General features: G+C 39.8%; 2 protein-coding genes across 2 annotated transcripts in view; one reads left to right on the forward strand and one right to left on the reverse strand.

The window, feature by feature from the left end:
- Positions 1-4,634, reverse strand: part of USH1C (USH1 protein network component harmonin) — a 44,552-nt gene extending 39,918 nt beyond the window's left edge. The window contains exon 1 of the mRNA XM_084522146.1: positions 4,520-4,634. Within this exon, the coding sequence (XP_084378272.1) occupies positions 4,520-4,555 (36 nt within the window). The 5' untranslated portion in view covers positions 4,556-4,634. The remainder of the gene's footprint in view (positions 1-4,519) is intronic.
- A 3,242-nt stretch (positions 4,635-7,876) lies between these two features.
- OTOG (otogelin) overlaps positions 7,877-19,260 on the forward strand; it is a 106,941-nt gene continuing 95,557 nt past the window's right edge. Inside the window, exons 1-4 of the mRNA XM_084521940.1 lie at positions 7,877-8,001; positions 8,085-8,145; positions 8,261-8,315; positions 12,050-12,140. Coding sequence (XP_084378066.1) covers positions 7,950-8,001; positions 8,085-8,145; positions 8,261-8,315; positions 12,050-12,140 — 259 coding nt within the window. The 5' untranslated portion in view covers positions 7,877-7,949. The remainder of the gene's footprint in view (positions 8,002-8,084; positions 8,146-8,260; positions 8,316-12,049; positions 12,141-19,260) is intronic.

Genomic DNA, 19,260 nt, shown 5'->3' on the forward strand with positions numbered 1-19,260 from the left:
TCAAGCAGTAGCTCATTTGTAACATTACGTAAACAGCCACACTCCTGTTCCTTTTTGCTCCAGCTCTTAACTGATAGAACTTGCCGGTTATTCTTTCCTCCCCCGGTAATAGTACGTTTACTTAAACCAGTGTCACATTACAATGCCTGCTCTTGGATACTTGCAGTAGAATACAGTAAAAAAAACAAACAAACAAACGAACCCAACCACTCAGAATTCTCATATGAGGAATTCAACTTATATTCAGTGACATTGGTAAGACCCCCACTGATCTTAATTACAGTGAGAGATCACATCACAGTAGTTTTACATTTGGACAACCTTAATGTTTAGGAAAACAATTTACAACTGACCTAAAGTCTAATATTACTGTGACGTGAAGTCTGAGGACCAATTTGCATACTTAAAGAAAGGTCTTTGCTTTCCAGGTTTGCAATGCTTTGCGTTATATTCTCAACTGAATACATGCTTCATGCTCCCTTTGTCTCTTTTCACTCTCTAAATCCAGCCAGCATCTACATATAGATAGTTTTCCATTACTTGTCTCTGGAATAAGACACTTGTAAAACATCTCAAGGCTAAAAACCACTGCACGCAGGACTCTTTCATTGAGTAACAGTGAAAGACTCTTTCACTGAGTAACAACAGCAAGTAAACCTATTTTTTTTACAGCAAATTTCAAAACACCAAAGAAGTCTGCCTTAACAGGGAACAACATGGTTAGAGTTGTAACTGACTGGTTCACCAGTACCACACACAGACTCAAGTCAAGGCGATATAAGACTCACCCTCTTCTGCTAACTAAGGTACTGTAGGAGCCTGCTTACATTGTCTCAAGAAGAGCACTGAATATTCGAGTGCATTACCACTACACAGCAAAGACCCAACCTACCATCATCTTTTCTCCTGACAGGAAAGCAAGTAGTGACAACGTTACATTTTTCTCATGATAGGCTAGCTGGTAGATATGTCTCCCACCACTTCTCAGACACTAGAGAACCATGTCCAAACTCTACCACTTCTCGCAGAACATGCAGACTGCAACCATCCTGTTTGGTTCCTACAATTCTCACCCAACACGAAAAACTTCCCCCTCCCTTAACAAAACCAAGTGACTACTTCAAAATTCATAGTACTACACCAGGGATAATCTTCCCAGACCATCTCTCTACTTAAGTCATTCTTCTCCTTCTGCCTTCTATTCCACCAAATGTCATTTCATTGTAGCCACCCATCCCTTGTCATTTACCTAAAATCATGAGCTCCTTGAGACAGAGTCTTACTATAGATACATAGTTACTTAGGCTTGTCAACAGCTTCTAACATGACTTTAATGTCATAAATCCTTAAAGGTCATGCCTCCACATATTAAGAAAAAATAAATTAGTGGTGATGTGCTGTGACTTGGACCAGTGAAATATTTTAGTTTCAGTCTCAAGAAATCAACAGATCTGTGCACCAAGGCCATGGTTTCTGGTTGAACTGTACTATCTCTTTTGGCAATTAATTATATCTGACCTTAATGGATTCTAAGTGGTTAAGAGCTCACCCTATGTATCTCTGTGTTGAACAGATAACATATAAAGGTCATTTTCACACATAAAAAGGCTATTTGCACAGTGAGTGCAGAGGATCTAGTACTTGGTGTCACAATGGTATATGCTTATGCACTCTGTAAACTTGTCTATTAACATACTAACTATGACCAGGGTTTGATGAGGTTAACAAGTAGACTCCTAATCTCCCACTTGAACACAATGAATTTTAGAGACTTCTTTCTAACTTCTTCATATTTTTTCTTATATTCTGTCAGGACAGAAAATCAAAGTAGTGCTATCATTAGGCTTACACTGATACCATACTAGCAAAAAAGTAACACCTGAGATTAGAATAGAGACTGCAACTGATAAAAACCCTCTCAACTGTAAGAGGGGAACAAATTTAAGAAGGTAGTTATGACAAAATTATCTGTTATAGGTTTATTTCACTAGGTGCAGAAATGTCTTGCTACTGGCAACTGAAATACACAGAGCTGACTGCTGACAACTAATGAAGTCTACTAATTTCTTTTACTGTCTGCAAAATTATTACAAACTTCAGGTTCAAACATGGTTTTATGAAAACCAATACAGATAGATTTTGTAAGCAAAAATGAATGTGCAGAAATGTATATAGCAGTTCACTGTTTCCTGAATGAGCTTCAATATATGCACCATTGAACTTGATATGCAAGACAAAGTGAACTGCCTAACATCTGCTGCTCTTTTAGAACGTGGCAGAATCTATCAACTGAAAAATAAATCAGTTCTCAGGAGTCCTCAAAAAGCAAAAATGCGTCCTGACTGCTTAGCATAAGGAATTAGAACTGTCCCCAGCATTTGCTGTCTGTTATATAAAATGTCAAGTCTCATGTTACTGCGTCTTACAGAATTATACCTTGAAGCAGTTATAGAAATGCTGTGAAAAACAGCTGAAGACAAGTTCCATTAAGAAGGAATACATTAACTGGTTACACACACAATACAGAGGTATTATATGCTCATTATCTCATATAAGGAAACACTGAGAGAGCTGGGACTGTTTGGCCCTGAGAAGAAAAGGCTCAGGAGGGATCCTATCACCTGAAGGAAGGGTGTAAATCTTGATGATCCTTAAGGGTCCCTTCCAACTCAGGATATTCTATGATTCTATGATTCTATGATTCTATGTAAAGAAGACAGAACCAGGCTCTTTCCAGTGGTGCCCAGTGCAAGAACAAGAGAACAAGTGTAGCTCCTTCTGACCCTAAGGAAGCACTGCGTGCCCCTCACTGTACCGTGATGGGGCACAGGCACAGGATGCCCAGGGAGGCTGTGGGGTCTCCTCCCTGCAGATCTTCAGAAGCCTCGTGGACGTGGTCCTGGGCACCCTGCTCTGGGTGGCCTTGCTGAAGCACCGGGGCTGGATGACATGACCTCCAGGGGTCCCTTCCAACCTCAACCTTTCTGTGACTGATTATTTAAGGGAATCTTCATAGTAGCTGTATAACTGTCAGACTACAGTGATGCACTGCTGTAGCAGCAGCCCAACCTGTCAACTTTTGCAGATCACTATCAATTTCTATTTGAGCTTTGAAAACTATTAAGGGAAATTGAGGAACGGGCCATATAATATATTTGCATATATTATATATTTTGTGCTACTGCTTGGTTGATGGGGAGAATTGATTGAAATTACCAAGGGAAAGAAAAAAAAATAAATCAAACAAAAGCAGGAAGTATCTGAGTGGCAAATAACTCGGATCCTGTGGCAGGTCATTTTTTTTGTTTTGATAAAGAAAAAGGCAGTAGCCAAGACATAAAAATCCCCACAGAGGCCACTGAAAGCTGGATAATGCAAACCAATTTAAAGAAAAGATCTGCTCAAGCATCCTATTACTCAGAGAAATGGTTTTCACTTAAACATGCATCCTACTTATTCACAGCAACAAATGCTGACGATAAGACTTTCTTACGTTATCAGGGGTGGGACTAGGATAATTTATGAATTACAGCAGCAGCTAAAGGGAAGAAGTTTAAAGTTCAAAGTGGTAACCATCTGCCTGGAAACCAGAGTCTTTATTGGTATGTTGCACAACCCACTGGTGAGTTATACAGTAATAGGTAACAAGACAGAAATAACTCGCTAGATAACTGCAGTCATCGTTATGCAGTATCCAAGTCCTTCATGTTTTTGGAATTCATTTTGGTTCTTTGCAGCCCCCCTACTTCATTCTAACAATTCTTTAGTTAATGGTTTATTACCAGATGGTATTTCTACAGCGCACATTACACAACTGTGTTTTCAGGAGCTACTTAAAGGAAACTCTACACGCTAGGAAAACGAGCAAACAAAACAAAGCCAGCACCCCCCGAAAAAAGTACTGAAAACTTTAGTTTCACTAGAGTGAAACTAAACTGCTATGAAAAAAAAAAAAAAAAAAAAACCAACTACTTCTTAAACATGTTAATCATTTTTCTCTTCCTCTCCTTAAACAGAGCCTCTTGAGCTTACTTCACTCACACAATTTTGAGCTCTGCTGAGCACGCATTTAACCAGGCATACACATGATAAAACGATGTGCCAGGCAGACGGAGTTGCTCCATGAATCAAATGCACTTGCACATGACTGCCCAGGCACAATTGCAGTCGGGACCGCTGAGGTCGGCCTGAAGGCTGCTGAACACAGGCTGCTAACACACGGAACTGCCAAGGCGAACTGCCTCGGTCTGGACGTCAGCACCTGCGCTTTCACCTTCCCTGCTGGGTACAACGCTTCCACCGTGACTTTATTCAAATCCCACAACGCTTATTCTAAGAAACCCTAAAAAACTCACGCATGACTGAATGTTATTGTTTTTCCTTCTCTCCCTCCCCTCTCCAGGGGGGGGTCTAAGTTCTCCAAGCCCCTCCCGCAGCAGGCTGCGGCACAGGAGCACCAAGCTCGGAGCCGGCAGCTGCTGTCACCCTGCGCAGCGCCCCCGGCCCGTCCCCCCCTTACCTTGTGGCGGAACTCCCGGGCCACACGGCGCTCCATGCTGCGGGGAAGGACGAGGGTGAAGGTGCGGGAGCGGGTGCGGTGCGGCCGTGCCGCCGTCGAGGCCGCGCCCCGGGGTGGTGGGAGGCGCGCCCGCCGCCTCCAGCATCCCCGCCCTGCTGCGGTCAGCCCGGCACCGAGCTCCCGGCGGCACCGGGATGGGGGTGGTTGAGGCAAGAGGAAGGGGGGGAAAAAAAAAGAGGGGAAAGAAAAAGAAAAATGGGAAAGAAAAACGAAAAGAGAAAGGAAAAAGAAGAGGGGAAAGGAAAGGGAGAAAGAGAAAGGGAAAAGGGAAAGGAAAGAGAGTAAGAAAAAGAAAAAGAGAGTAAGAAAAAGAAAGAGCAAGAAAAAGAGAGTAAGAAAAAGAAAGAGCAAGAAAAAGAGAGTAAGAAAAAGAAAGAGCAAGAAAAAGAAAAAGGGAGTGAGAAAAAGAAAGAGCAAGAAAAAGAAAAAGGGAGTGAGAAAAAGAAAGAGCAAGAAAAAGAAAGAGAGAGTGAGAAAAAGAAAGAGCAAGAAAAAGAAAGAGAGAGTGAGAAAAAGAAAGAGCAAGAAAAAAGGAAAAAGAACACCACTCTCTCAAGTAGCTCTTTGGGGTGAATTCACTCCTGGTTCTTCTCGTACAGCACGAGCTCACATCCAAACATCCCTCTTATGTCTGTAGGTACACACGTCTCTGGCCGTGCTATTTAAGAAGAACATGAAGGTGTGAAATTTAAAGCGTGCTAACACCTGATGGGGGAAAAAAAGAATTTGCTTCAATGGATTTTTCTACAGCAAATAATCTCAATTTTTTCATTGTTTATTTTATTTTTAGGTAAGCTGAGTGAGACTGATTTGCCCTAGTTGGGTGTTCAAGGCTGATTTGTTTCTACTAGCCTTTCCCATGAAAACACCAGCGTTGCTTATACCTGTAGGCCCTGAAGTGCCTACTTTGAGTAAATGAATAAGAACCAAACTCAGAGTGCCCGAAAGAAGCCTCTTTCAGACTAATGTCATTTAGGTAATTTTCTCTTCAGCTGGTTCCCCTCCTACTTTCCATAATCTAGTACATGATAACACAGACTTATACAACTCAGGCTGGAAGCAAGAGGAGGAGACCAAGTTCCTTAGTCTCACAGCAGTATCAGCTTTACCTTCGTAACTGGAGAGACCCCGGTTTACATTAGCACAGGTAGCTTCCCTGTTCTTCCTTCCAATGGGGTGCAAACTTGTATGAATGCATACAAAGCCATGACAAAAAATGAATGATTCCAGACTGCCAAATGCAAACTGGAATCTGTTATATTATTTCAATGTGAAAACCTTCTTCAGCTACACCAGCTCCTTCAGAAATTGCTCCTGCCCCTTTGAGAAGATGGCTTTGCTGTAAAGAAACATGTCAATGGTATTCACTAGCCATTACTCATAAAGGTGCCAGGAACAAGAAAGGGAGGAATGCTTTATAAGCCTGTGTTCTTACACACTCACCAGCTGTTTTCAGAGAACAAAATCAGAAGTACAACTAGTACATAAATCACTTGTCTGCTACCTAAGGTAAGTTGCAGTACTGCACAGTATTGAAAAGCTATTCTATCCAAGCTTCATACACACCACTGTATTATTGCTTCCCTGAAGAAGTAAAACAAAATTGTTTTATATTTGAGAACAGAAGGAAAGAGATACAAAGCATTTTACATCTTTTAAATTTCATGTACGTTTCCTTCAAATTTACATCCAAACTTTAAGTTGCTGCTAGACAATCACTTCTAGAAGACTTCCACAGAAATAGATCTTTTATCAGCTGGAAGTTATGTACATTTGAAAGAAAGTGACTTTTTAAACATATAACTATATTTTGCAGGATTAAAATACATAAATACAAAGCAAACAAACCCACAAAGCTATCCCGTGCTTCAAAACAGCAAGCTTAATAATCAGAAAATGTATGAGATGGTTCTGAAGTTTCCATTGTTTCAAACATGTCATATTAAAAGATGGTACAATTACACTGCTTATTAGTTTTGGTCAAGAAATCCCTCATGTTGAGAAATTAAATTACATCTAAATTAGCTTTAAACTAGTTCAATTTCTTAGTTGCTACTTGTGTCACTAAAGGAATATGAATACAGCAGGCAGCCCATTTAGAAGGCGAAGAAATACATTAAAATGTTTGTTGTGTAAACTGACTCCTGTTGCTTTTGATCTACTTTCTCTACTTCCATTAGTGTAATCTGGAACAGAGAGAGTGCACCAAAGCCAAGCATGGTGCATTCGGTGTAGATAGGCTCTGCTCTGAGGCGAGGGTAGAGAAAAAATCTGCAAAATCTCTTTGAGGTTATTTGCAAAATGCTGCGCTGGAGTTAAATAATATCTTTTCTGTCTCCCTTTTCATCTCTCATACATGCACTCCCTCCAGCCTTTGCAGGAGACTTCTCAGTGCCCAACACCGCTAGTTTTCCATCATTTCATTAGAAATGAAACACTTGTTGCAGCAAGAAATCCAATCCACAGGGACAAATTACAAAGGCAGAAAAGAGATCTTTTTAATGACTTGCTGTTAACAGACTTCCCAAAGCAGTCAGAAAAGGCTCCTTTTCATCTGAGACACTTTCTCACCTGGTATGGGCAGCTTCTAAAGCTTCTGTTATAGGATATGCAAACCTGAAGAATGACGGGGAGAGACAGCAGCAGATGGGAAAGGGAAAAGAACAAAAAAGGCAACAGAGAGGGGAAGAGGGAAGAAAAATAGCTGAAGGAAGGTTAGCAATGACAGAAAATTAAGTCACCAGAAAAAGGAGAAAGAATAAACCTGGAAAAGAGTCTACAGAGAGCTCCACATTCAAGACTGAATTTGTAGTAGCAAAGAGTTATCAGAAGCCAAAGAAATTATCACGATGCCTCAGTGGCATGCTCCCTCCCGTGTCTCACTCATGTGGTTACTCAACTTCTAGCACTTCCCTCAGTGAAACGGGGCCAATGCTCAGTGTGTTAGGCACTAACACGGTTTGCTGGCTTCCCTGCCCATGCAGACAGCTGTGTGGAAGCCGAGGGCTTTAACCAAGAGACATTCCCTCCAGCAGCAGCGTCGAGTCCCCTTTTTGTCCGCGTTAGCGGTGGTGCAGAGACCCCCGGCTCACAGCTCCTGCCAAGGCACTGAGCGCCTCTTAAACCCAGAAAGCCGAGAAAGAGAAAAAAGAAAAAGAGAAAAGAGACGTGGGGGGCCGGAGCCGCTCAGCCAGGCCCCGGTACGGGGCGAGGGGCGGCGACCGGGCCGGGTGCCCGGGGAAGGGCCGGGGCCGGAGGGCGGGCCGGGGGCGGCTGATAAACCCCCGGCCGCCCCGCCCGGTGGGGCTCAGCCCTGGGTATCGGTGCTGAGGGCTGCTGCGGCTCTGGGGAGCTCGTTGCTGGTGTCCGTATGGAGGCTCAGCTCCTCGTCGGGGCGCTGCTGTGCGCCTGGCTGCCGTCGGGTGAGCGTCGAGCCGGGGGCAGGAGGGAGGACGGGGCGACCCCGGGCAGGGCTGGCGTCTAACCCGGTGCCTTTGCCTTCCAGCTCTGTCCCCGTGGGGAGCCAGGGCGCAGCTCCCTCCCGACGGGCACCTGCCGCTCCTCAGGTAAGAGCCAGCCTGGTGGAGCGGGGCTCTCTCCTCGCCTCCGCTGCTGTGTGCAGCCTGGGGTGGGGTGGGCAGCCCGAGCTGAGCAAACTGTGTCCTCTTCTCCTGCCCTCAGCACAGGCAGCGCCGCAGGACCTCGGGGAGGGGATGGCTTCATCGTGGCCACGCAGGTAGGGAGTGCAGGATGGGTGTTGTGAGGGAGTGGCAGGTGGTGGGGAGCGGGCTGTGGTGCCCCTCGGGGGAGCTGAGGCTGCCAGGGTGTCTGGCCTTTCTCTGTGAAGTCACCTGGGAATACAGCATCCTTCTCCTGTGGTTGGTGACCTAGAACCAAAAGGGGGACCATGGCCCAAGAGGTGATGTGATGCTGTTGTTTGTTGCCCAAGATGGTGCCTTGCGTTTCCCACCTAGCGCTGGCGTGAAGTGAGGCTCCTGTGAGGAGTGGTTACTAGTTCCAGTCTGAGAGATGTTTTCGTCTGGATGAAGTTCCTCATATCTTACCTGAACAGATGCATACATCACCATGATGCTTCCAGTGTTTCTGGTGACTGTTTCACCATTTGTGTTTCTTCAGGACTTGTTCAAGCAGCATTGAACATCTTTTATCTCTGCTGTAAGGAATGTCAGTCATGAACAGAACAAAGCTTAAGCTTTCAAGTGCTAAGTAGAGAGGGAAGACGGTAGCTAGAGCTTCAGTCCATTCAGAAATAGTTGTGTGTCACAGCAAGTATTCTTGCTCTGAGGAAAGCTGAGGTCTGATTTGGCTCATCCAGCAGCAGTTACTTTGTGTGAGCCTTCTCAGTTCTCTGTAAAAGTAAATGAGCTGATGGTATCGGGTCACTACAGCCGGGTACTGGTTTTTGGATGTGGTTTATCTTGGCAACCCAACTGTATCATTCATGGCATGTTGCTGAAATGTAATTAGGGTGTGTGGTTCCCACTCCCTTGTTTGAGGGTGGGAAAAGGAAAGTTGGCTTTGTAGCCCTTGTTCGTGGCTCCACAGAGGAATCTCTTTTGTTTCTGCTTTCTCCCCTCTGTTTTAGGGAAAAACCTCAATGGAGAGAGAAACATGCCTCATAGTTGCAAATGGGTAACAGAATCAACCACTGATAAGACCGAGTGCTTGCAGATTGAGAACCCCCCAAGAATTCAACATATACTAGTACACTGTTTTCATTCTGTGCTGGGCTGCTGAGGATAAATCTTTCAATGAATCTTCTGTAAGAAATATGTTTAGGAGAGAGGAAAAATAATAGTGATGGTGAAGAGTAGTTTTCTAGCCATTTGAACTGTCTGAAATGAAGAGTAAGACATTTTCACCTATTTTTCATGTTTTTGTATTCCGTAAGCTTTCTTGAGAGGAAGAGGCACAGCAGCATTAAGTGCTGGTTACAGCCTCTGTAGAGTTCATGTTCATGAAGACATATGTGATGATATAGTTTCTAAGATCAGTTCTCAGTCAAACACGTAAATGAATACTTAAAACATGGAAAATACTTAATGTGTTACAAGTGCTTTGCAGAGTCATGCACAGGACTGAGAAACTGGTATGATGAAACTTCAGGATGTGAAAATTGCAAATAATCTAACATCCTCAGATGAAGTTACATAGGCACAGCTGGTGTTTATGATTTTGTTGGAAATATTTCCTTGGTTACTTGTATCACTCTTTACATCAGTTAATGCTCTATACTAATAGGTAAAAAAACCTTAAAGTACAGATATTAACATGTTTATCACTATAATCATGTGGTAGTTTATAGAGTACATATATAGAGTACATCACTGAAATATAACCACTGTGTGGATGTAGCTGTTGCTCTTTAAAATTCCCAGGTGAAGTAGACAAAGAAATAAAATGACATGTCAGTAACATTTGTTACTGCAGTATATAAGTTACACAAATGTAATTAAATGCATCTCTAATAAGTTAAGTCTTATCTCTATCTTCCAGGAATAGAAATGGTCACGTTGACTTGAGAAACCTGTTGCTTACCCTAGATGTAGGCAATTCTAGAACAGAGATAGGAGGTTGTTGTGAAGATAAGCAATACATTTTTAATTAAGGTATGCTAATTCGAAGGCATACTTCTACCTGTAATGAGCATGGCAGTATAATAATGACAAGAATATTATAGGATTATGTGTAAACTGTCTAAATAGATCTGCTCATCCATTTTACTGAATGGATTATAGGCTGAATTGTCTTCTATAATTTAATGTATTCCTTTTTTTTTTTTTTTTTTTCTAAAAAGGAGATGTAGATATTTAAGTTATGAAAAACTCTTTAAAGAAATTTGGAAGCAAGATCCATGTTGTTATTACTTTCCATTCTGCATGATGGCTAGTAAATTTTGCAGGAGTGATTATGTGCATAATAAACACACATTATTTCCTTAGAACACATTTTCTACAAGAGCTGATATGGAAATATGTTTAGAGTAACATGCCAATTCTCGGATATTATTATTTCCTACTCCCCCACCCCCCCAAAAAAGTTGTTGAAAATAGTAAAACAATGTCTACATAGTTGTTTTGTCCTTCTTCTTGCCATTTTTAATTTGTTTCCTTTAAGATGGGTTGGTTTTGTTTACAAGTTTCCTTGACCATGGATGTTCAAAGGACCTTCCAAAATCATATCAACATCAGCTCTGTGTATAAATATTTAGTTTTTAAAGTAGTGCTGCTTCTTTGTAAGTGGAGTAGCCGAGGTCATAAATTTGAAGTACAGTGCTAAAACTTTGCCCCTATAAGAAGAGAAGATACTGTTACATTCCCATGCCATGCCATTAGCGGTGAGCTGTCCTTGGGTAAAGCTGTCTAACAAAAATGTTGTTCCTCCAATTTACCTGTCAGATGCATAGTGACCATGACTGACAAGCTGTTGACAGCTGTCCTGTGGGTTCTCTCTCATCCCTCTTGGCCCAAGGTATTGGTGCAAGTTTCTGCCATGGGACTTGGTTGAGATTAAGTCTGTTCCTGGTTCAGAAGTGATACAAGTGCTACTGTAAATAATTTGAGTTTTGAAAGAGTGATGGGGCTGTGATTGACACCATTGATAGGTGGGACATGAAAGGATGAAGTAGAAGTTGGATTAATAGATGAATATGGCAAGAGTGGAGGTATTGGAGAGGTTGGTGGGAACAGAATCCAAGTATTGTCACGTGACAACTTATGGAAGTGATTACAAAGTGAAGTGGGCTATAATCATTAGGATTCTGAAGGGGTGATTTATTGGAGAAAGAAAACTTATTCACCACAATATTGATAATTCATACGAGAAAATTTGAGATGTCCTGCTGCTGAAGTTTGAAGGCATTGGAGAAAGAAAACAATTTTTTTTGTCATATTTTTTGGAGTGTTAGAACAACTTGGGAAGATTAATATGACATGAAACATTTTTGAAAACTTATTTGGGTGTTAAAAAAAAACGTAGAATGAGAATGTTTAGTGATTTGTGCATGCCTATATTGTAAATGATTTTAAATAACAGTAACAGTGGAAGAATTTTCAAAATGGCAGAATGTTTACATTGAGAATAATGGTAAGTATATGTGCTGGTATAGAGCATTTATCTGTTGGGGGTGGAAGGGAATATGAAGGGGGTGTATGAAGGGAATATGGAAAGTGTATAGGCGATTTGGGGTATTTTGGCTTAGCTGGCTTAGAATCTGCATGCTGTCTTCAGGCATAATGTGCTTTGATACTATTTGACTGGAGTCATTACCGAGTGACTATTCTTTTAAGTATACCATATGTTTTTTTTTTTTTTTTTTTTTTGATGAATTTTTGTTAAGTTGATATTAAGTAGTGAGCTTACTGAAAATGGTAAATTGATTGGTAGACTACGAAGAGACTTTTAAACTCTTGGTTATAGCTGCTTAAATAACTCTGTTCTTTCTGAAAGGAGCCTGGAATGGCAGTTCATAATGCTTCATCTACTACATTATCCTTGTCTCAGAAGAGAAGATTTCACAGTATGAAATGTGGACCGTCTGGTAAGTTAAAGTTTCTACATGAAACAAATTCAATGCATCTTCTGCATGATTTAGTTACTCCTATGAAGAAAAACTAACAAATCTAATACAGGCCTCTGCATAACTGGGCTCCACCTTGACTGGTTTCAAAAGACTACAGAAGTATGGCCATTTATCACGAGGCTTGACCAGCTTTAAGTTAATATGTGATTCTGGTTTGATCATTTAAAAGGCTGTCTGTAGTTGCTGTGTTTTCTGACAAAGCTTCTAGCAGGGCAATCTGCTCTTGTACTGATATACCTAAAAGAGTGGTTTGCTGCCTAGGTGCTGTAAAATCACTTGTGTCTGTTGCCTGCTCTGATGTTTTTTGTTATATTTTAGCTGATGTAATCTATGGGTGTTTTTTGTGTGTGCAGTCCATAGGTTAGCAGGATGAGTTCCTCTAAGCCATCAGGTGGTGGGCACTTTAATTTGCATCTTTGCTTGTTTGGTTCATTTTATTTTCAGCAGTAAAGTGGACAGGCTTAAATATCTCTGCTCAGGGGTAAATATCTGCTGTGTTAGCTCTTCAGTAGACTTTTTTTCATGCTTGTCCTGCACAAAGGAGAACGATGATTCACAGCAATTCAGAGTAGCTTAGTAGTTTTCTTTAGTTGAGTAACCTCAGGTTTCTCTTCAGCAATCCTGGTAGGTTGTACTGGATGTAGAACCTACCTAGTAGTATATCATCTGGATTTGCATCTGCAGGTTTTATAGTGCAAAATGCTCTGAAGACTGGATGGACTGGATTCTTACCAGTTGTGATTAGGGTTGTCATCTCTAAAAGCTTCAATATCTGTCCTTATTAAATACTGTTCTCAGAAGTTTCTGTGAAGCATGTATTAGAATGTAGGAGAATAATAGAATGGCTTAAAGAAGGATAATCTCATTTGAATAAGGATGGAACCTTTGAATGGAACTGTGGAACCTCTATAGTCAATGAGCAAATAGTGCATGTACATGCATCTTCTATGATAAAATTGCTCTAAAAATGCAGCCTTCTACACTAGTAAAACTCCATCTGCCTTTGATTTGCACCACCTTGTTGACCACAAAGTAGCTTTTTCCTTTTCTCTGTTAAGTTCTTGTTTACTTCTTTGTTTTTGTTTTCAAAGCAAATAAAGCAGCTTCCAAAGAGATGTGCGAATAATGTCGAGATCTGTTACTATAATTGAATAAGTGTAGAATTACTTGGTTTGTTGTATTTCTTGCTGTGTGAAAAATTCTTTTAATGGCACGAGTGGATTTGATGTTCTGCTTCAGACAAGCCAGCTGGAGAAAAGATTTTTCAAGATACACTATGCTACTTTAACAGAACTCTTGCAGGAAGTCCATGTGTGAGCTTAAATCACTTCTTAAGTAGACCTAATATTTAAGCAAGTAAAGAACAAATCTAAAAAATGATAATGAAAAGAGTAGCAAGTATTTCATGCTAAATCATCACGTCTGAGCTTTTAAAGGAAGATGTTATGACCAAAAAAAAAAAAAAACGTTTTGTTGCCCTCTGTAAATGCAATAGAATGAACTTTGTCTTCTCTCCAACATATTTCTATGGGTCCAAATATTTCATAAAGACTTTGTTTCTGATGTCCTTGCTTTGGCAATAAAATGTTAAGCAGCTTTAAAAACTGATGATTGTCCATAATTGCAGGCAAAGAAAATCAGGATTATTATGCTTGATAATCTTCTGAGTGTAGGTATTTCATTGTTAACTTTTAAAATCCAAGTAAATTCTCTGTTGCATGTTTGTGAAAAGCATGTATGAAAAACTGAACCCAAGACCAATCCATTCTGCTTTCTTGAAATAATTTTGATAAAGTGTTCTAAATGCTTAGAACAGTAGTTTAATCTTGGTTCTCCCAGTTTGAAGAGAGATGCAAGCTGCTATGGCTTTGTCCATGGACTGGTATTTGCACCATTTTGGAGATATATGAAATAGGCAAGCTTTTTTATTTTATTTTATTTTTTCCATTTTTAAACCAGCAAGGTAAGTTACCATCTTTCTCTAGTTTTGTGATGTCTCTGAAAATCAGTCTGCAGCATACTTGGAAAACTCATTGCCAGACTCTTATTTAGTCCTGTTGGAGTCACTCTTTGTTACATTACCTTTGTTCTTGCTTCCTTCAGCTGTCTGTGTAGATAAAGCTATGTTTCGTATGAACTTCTTGTATGCTGGGTACACGATTGATTAGACACTGTCTCTTTACTATTGTGTTCTATTAGCCAAATATGGGCAATTTAGGAAGTAGTCTAATGTTTTTTTTGTCAATGGAACAAAAAAAAAATTGTATAGTATGAGTTAATATCAAGAGATAAATTGTTAGTTTCTTGTACCCCAAAAATATGGGATTAGTGTTCTCAAATGTTAATCACAGTAATTGACAGTGCTTAACATGCAGCTTGCATAGCAGCTAAAGCTGGAACTACCTTCCATATGAATCTGTTTTTCATTCTAAATGAAACAAACCAAACCACAACAAACAAGCACCACAAAAACAAGAAAACCCTATGAAGGCATTGGGAAGAACAACACAAATTATTTCTGGAGTAACTTTGAAACTACTGCTGAAAATTCCCAATGAGTTAAATGCTGCAAATGTTCTTGTGTTGAAATGCTGCAGGAGGCATGAGTCTTTAACGTTGAAGGTCACCATTTCTGTAGAAGATGCTTGTTCCTTATGTGTGCTCCAAAACCGATGTCAAGAGTTGTAATGTAACAGAAAATCTGCAGCTAACTGGAAGGCTCTGAGTAAAAGATGAAAATTACATCCTACTCAATCACCTCAGAATCTTGAAGAAAACTGTACTTCCTAGTGTAATGAGATCTTTGTCCTCATTCCAAGGCTGCATTGCATCCTACTGAAGCCCATATGCCTCAGGAAACTTGTGCCATTACTGGTAGATGCTTTCAAAGACTGTTTTGTTGAAGGATAAAAGATACTGCATGAAAGAGTTCCCCATAGCCATAAGCACCTGAAAATATTCTAGAGAAAGTGTGCAGTGGAAATTATGCAGTTACGAAATACGAAGTTTCAAGAATATTGACTGCTAAAGTACTTGATTCTAAGCATGCCTTCTATTTTTTGTGATATGAGATTAGGTCTTAGTTGATGCTTCTTTTGATCTCAGCCTGCTGTTGGTGTTTTTTTTTTTTTGTTGTTTGTTTTTTTTTTGGTCCATTCTAGTTCTCTACAATTGCATAAGAATTTTTAAAAGTCATATTTCTAAGGATCCCCAAAACTGTACAGTCTTTGTCTAGACAATTTCTGCAAGTGACTCTGAAGAGGTATTAAGCCATCTTTGGACCGATGTTTGTTAACAGGCAGACTTAGAAGAACGTGAAGGAACAGCCTGGACCTTTTTACCATACCTAGCTTAAGTAAAACTTGTTCATTTTGAGATCTCCTCCAAATAAATGTTCCATACTTGAATTTGATTGAAGTGAAGCTGATTTGCATTAAACAGTTTTCATGCCATGTCTTAAAAATAACAGTAACAAGCACTTGCTCATGTTGGAATTCTGCTTTCTAATGTGTGGTGTTTTTTTTTTTTTTTGTTTGTTTTGTTTTTTTTTTTGGGGGGGGGAGGCAGACAAATGAAGGTCCACAGCAATCAAGAATTTAAGAATCAAGAATATAGTGATGATAATGGTGTATTGTGGTGAGGTCAAAATTTGAATGGTAGGAATCCAGTTGCTCTGTCATAGTTAAAAATAAAGCATTTTAAAGTTGATTTTCTTGCTAATGTGCATGTCAGACATCTTCTTGAATGTTTTGGCTTGCTTTTACATTTGTACAAGCTTTAAGTTGCATGTCTCCTTGAGTTAGTATCTTATATTTTGTATGAGATACAGATACCTTTCTTTGCAGATATCTTTGTGCTCTGAGAAGAGAGCTATTCTTTATTGGATGAATCCCACTTCATGCTAAAGGGCTTTACATAGTATAAATTACGTTCAGCTGTCCTTTTCCTCTCCATAACTGTGTTAGTAAATCAGAAGAACTAACCTTGAGTGAGAAAATCCAGACTTATAATTGGTTGACAACCAAAGTATACTCATCAGAGCAACAGTACCGTAAGAATCTATAATAAATTAACTGGGCATAATATCACATATATACAGCCACAAAAGAAATAGTCTCTATAATAATAATGCAAAGTAAATGCTTATTTTGACAGAGATGCAAGTTGCCTTTGATCAGTTACTATATAAAATCAGCAGAACTTGTGATCAGAGCCTAGGTGAAGAACCCTTCAGAAGCCAGCCAGAGTTGAGTGGGATTATGCAATATTTCAAAATGGATTTTAGAATTTACTGTTGTCAGGTCTGTGATGCCATTCAAGCATCTCCTTTTAGAGAGCATGAGCAGTCACCTCTGAAGCTTGGGCACTGATCTCTAGGAAACACAGTGCAAACAGGCTGAATTACAGTCTCACTTCTCTTTGTGACTAATTGCTTGACATTGAAACAATAAGAAGTGGGATGAACTAAAAGAAGAGATCCAGGTACTCAAGGTACTAAAGTGACCTTATTTCACATACTGAATAGGTATGCAGCCTGTTCAGTAGTTATGAGACTGTTGGAGTATTTAAGGAATGAGAAGAGCAGATAAGAGCTCAGACCTTTAAAAGATGATTCTTCATCTTCACCCTGATCAATAAAGGACTTTACAACACCATCCTTATGCTGATGATGGCCATTCTATCAGGGTGACCTGGAGGTTGTAGTGGCCTCATTGGTTAGAAATTGCCCTGTTGCTTGGAATAGAATCCTATTATTGGGGCTTACCACTTTATGCTAGACCAGTCTCACTGATTTTCAGATTCCAACCCAATGAATTCAACTGGCATAATATCAAAGGAGAAAAGAGGAGCTAAAGACTTGATAGCAGTCATTCTCCAGTAAACTAAGGATACAAAAATCTTCTGTAACCTCCCCTATTTTTAACATCGGCCTAAGCTTGATGTTTACTACCTTTCTGCAAGTGGTACAATGCTTTTCCTCTCCTTATAAGAGAGCTGTCTACTTGTGATAGAAAGATCATATGGGTGATCTTATTTAGGGAGCTTATTTTCCTTTAATGACAAAGACCTAAGTGAGCCCTTGGTTATGGGATGTTTATTGCTGATAGAAATACTTCCTCAGGTATGTTAATTGAGCAGAAATGGATGCACCCAGTTCCTGATTAAAGGAGGCCATGCTGTTTGTAGCAGCAAGATCAGTGGATATGATTGGAATCAACACTGTTTCTGTTATTACCTGCTAAATAATTACTCATCTTTGTAGACAGAACCCTTCCATGATGTGGAAAGAAAGATACTCTGCAGTGATGTAAAAAGGGATATAAGTAGATACAACAGCTATATTTATCATGTTTTTAGAATTGTACATGCACAGATAGAAGATGACTTCATAAGGAAAAAAAAATGCTCCTACTGAGTTATTTGATTTCTAATTTGGATTTGAATAACTCTCTTTTTCTCTTTGAAAGAGATCATGAGCCATCCTTCTTGGTTACAGCAAACATCTCCACATCAGCTGACTGTATGCACAATTGAAATAAGCGTAGCTTGAAGCAGGTTACCTGAGCCGTGTTTAAAGGGGAATCATTCAACCTGAAACATCAAAAGGGGGCTAACTTCGTCTACAGCTAAGAGGAACATGACTTGCAGTCTAATGGCAGATTATTGTAGCTGAACAGGCACTAGGGCATAATCTTAGAGAAGCAAAGAACAGAGACCTGAGCTCTGATTACACAGGTCTCACAACACTCTAGATGAAAGAGATCAATGTCTGCCTTTCTTGACAAGAGGAGTAAGGCTCTTGCATTAGTGACAAGATTGGTCACTGTGAGTATGTAAATGAGATGGCTCAGTCAGAATAAGCAGGGACTTTTATACACGGTGCTTGCATTATTTTTTTTTAAACTGAGCTCGCACTGGCCAGGTGGGGAGGAGGTTGCAGCAGGATTGTTGAAAACAAAGGAATCAACATTAATCATTTGGATATCTAAAAAGTCTTCATATGAAAGTTATTGGATTTATGTTTTTGCAAATAAAAATGGTTGTAGGAAATACCAGAAATAAAATCCTGTACTGGCGAATTGTGGTAGACTTAGTAAGAAAGAATTCTGTAAGGTTGAAACTGAAGATGATAATATGTAGAAACATTTAGCCTAAAGTAGATGAGCATGAAAGATACATTTTTTCTTTTTACTTAATGAAGTAAGTTTCTTGCAGTCTTCCTCGTTTTAGCATTACAATCATCTGTGAGCACACAGTCTTTCTTCTAAGCTTCCAGGATCTCACAAAGCAGAAGAAACTTTAAACATGACCTTTTTCCCCAAGAAATTTCTGCACTTGTAATACTTCTGTAAAATAGCTGATAATGAAATTTGAGGTAGCCTTGCAAAATGTTTTAGTAGCTTTGAGTTCATAAATACTGACAAGTTAAGGTGTGAATTAGATGTTGGGTGTGCAATTACATGGTGTGTACATCTCAAAGTGATTTGTGTGTGGTAGATCCATACACAAATCATGGGAGTTTTTAAAGATGCATTTGAAAGTCTTGTGCAAGCTAAATTAGGGGCTTAAAATGAAAAGCAAGATCGTTTATAACATTTTTATCCTGTTTTCATTAAAAATAAATTACAGTTCTGATTGTTGTTAGAGGTTTGGTTGCTCTCACAGGGTATTATTCATATGCATCTTGCTTTCAGATTTATTTACACCTACTCACTGGCTACTGTAATGGTGTCTCTACTCAAGTTCTCTAATGCTGGCAAGACAAACTAAATATTTGCTATAAAATATGTTGATAGGAAAATGATATTGTTAATCCATCAAGAAAATGAGATTTCTACAAAAGGACAGAAGAAGTAGGGAGGAAAAGCCACTTTAATTTATATTGTTCTTGCTGAGGTGGGGAATTCAGCATCCATTCAATAGCAGTAGGATGTCAGTGTTCAGCTCTTGCCTTGATTGAAAGTATTTGTTACCTTACAATCAGTTTATGGAAAAACATGTCAACTGTTCTATATAGCAGCTTAGAATCTACTTTTGATGTTTGTATATTTAGTGAAAGACAAAACTGAGAATAAAA

The sequence above is a fragment of the Aythya ferina genome, assembly GCF_964211825.1.
Source record: "Aythya ferina genome assembly, chromosome: 5".
Taxonomy (NCBI): Eukaryota; Metazoa; Chordata; class Aves; order Anseriformes; family Anatidae; genus Aythya; species Aythya ferina.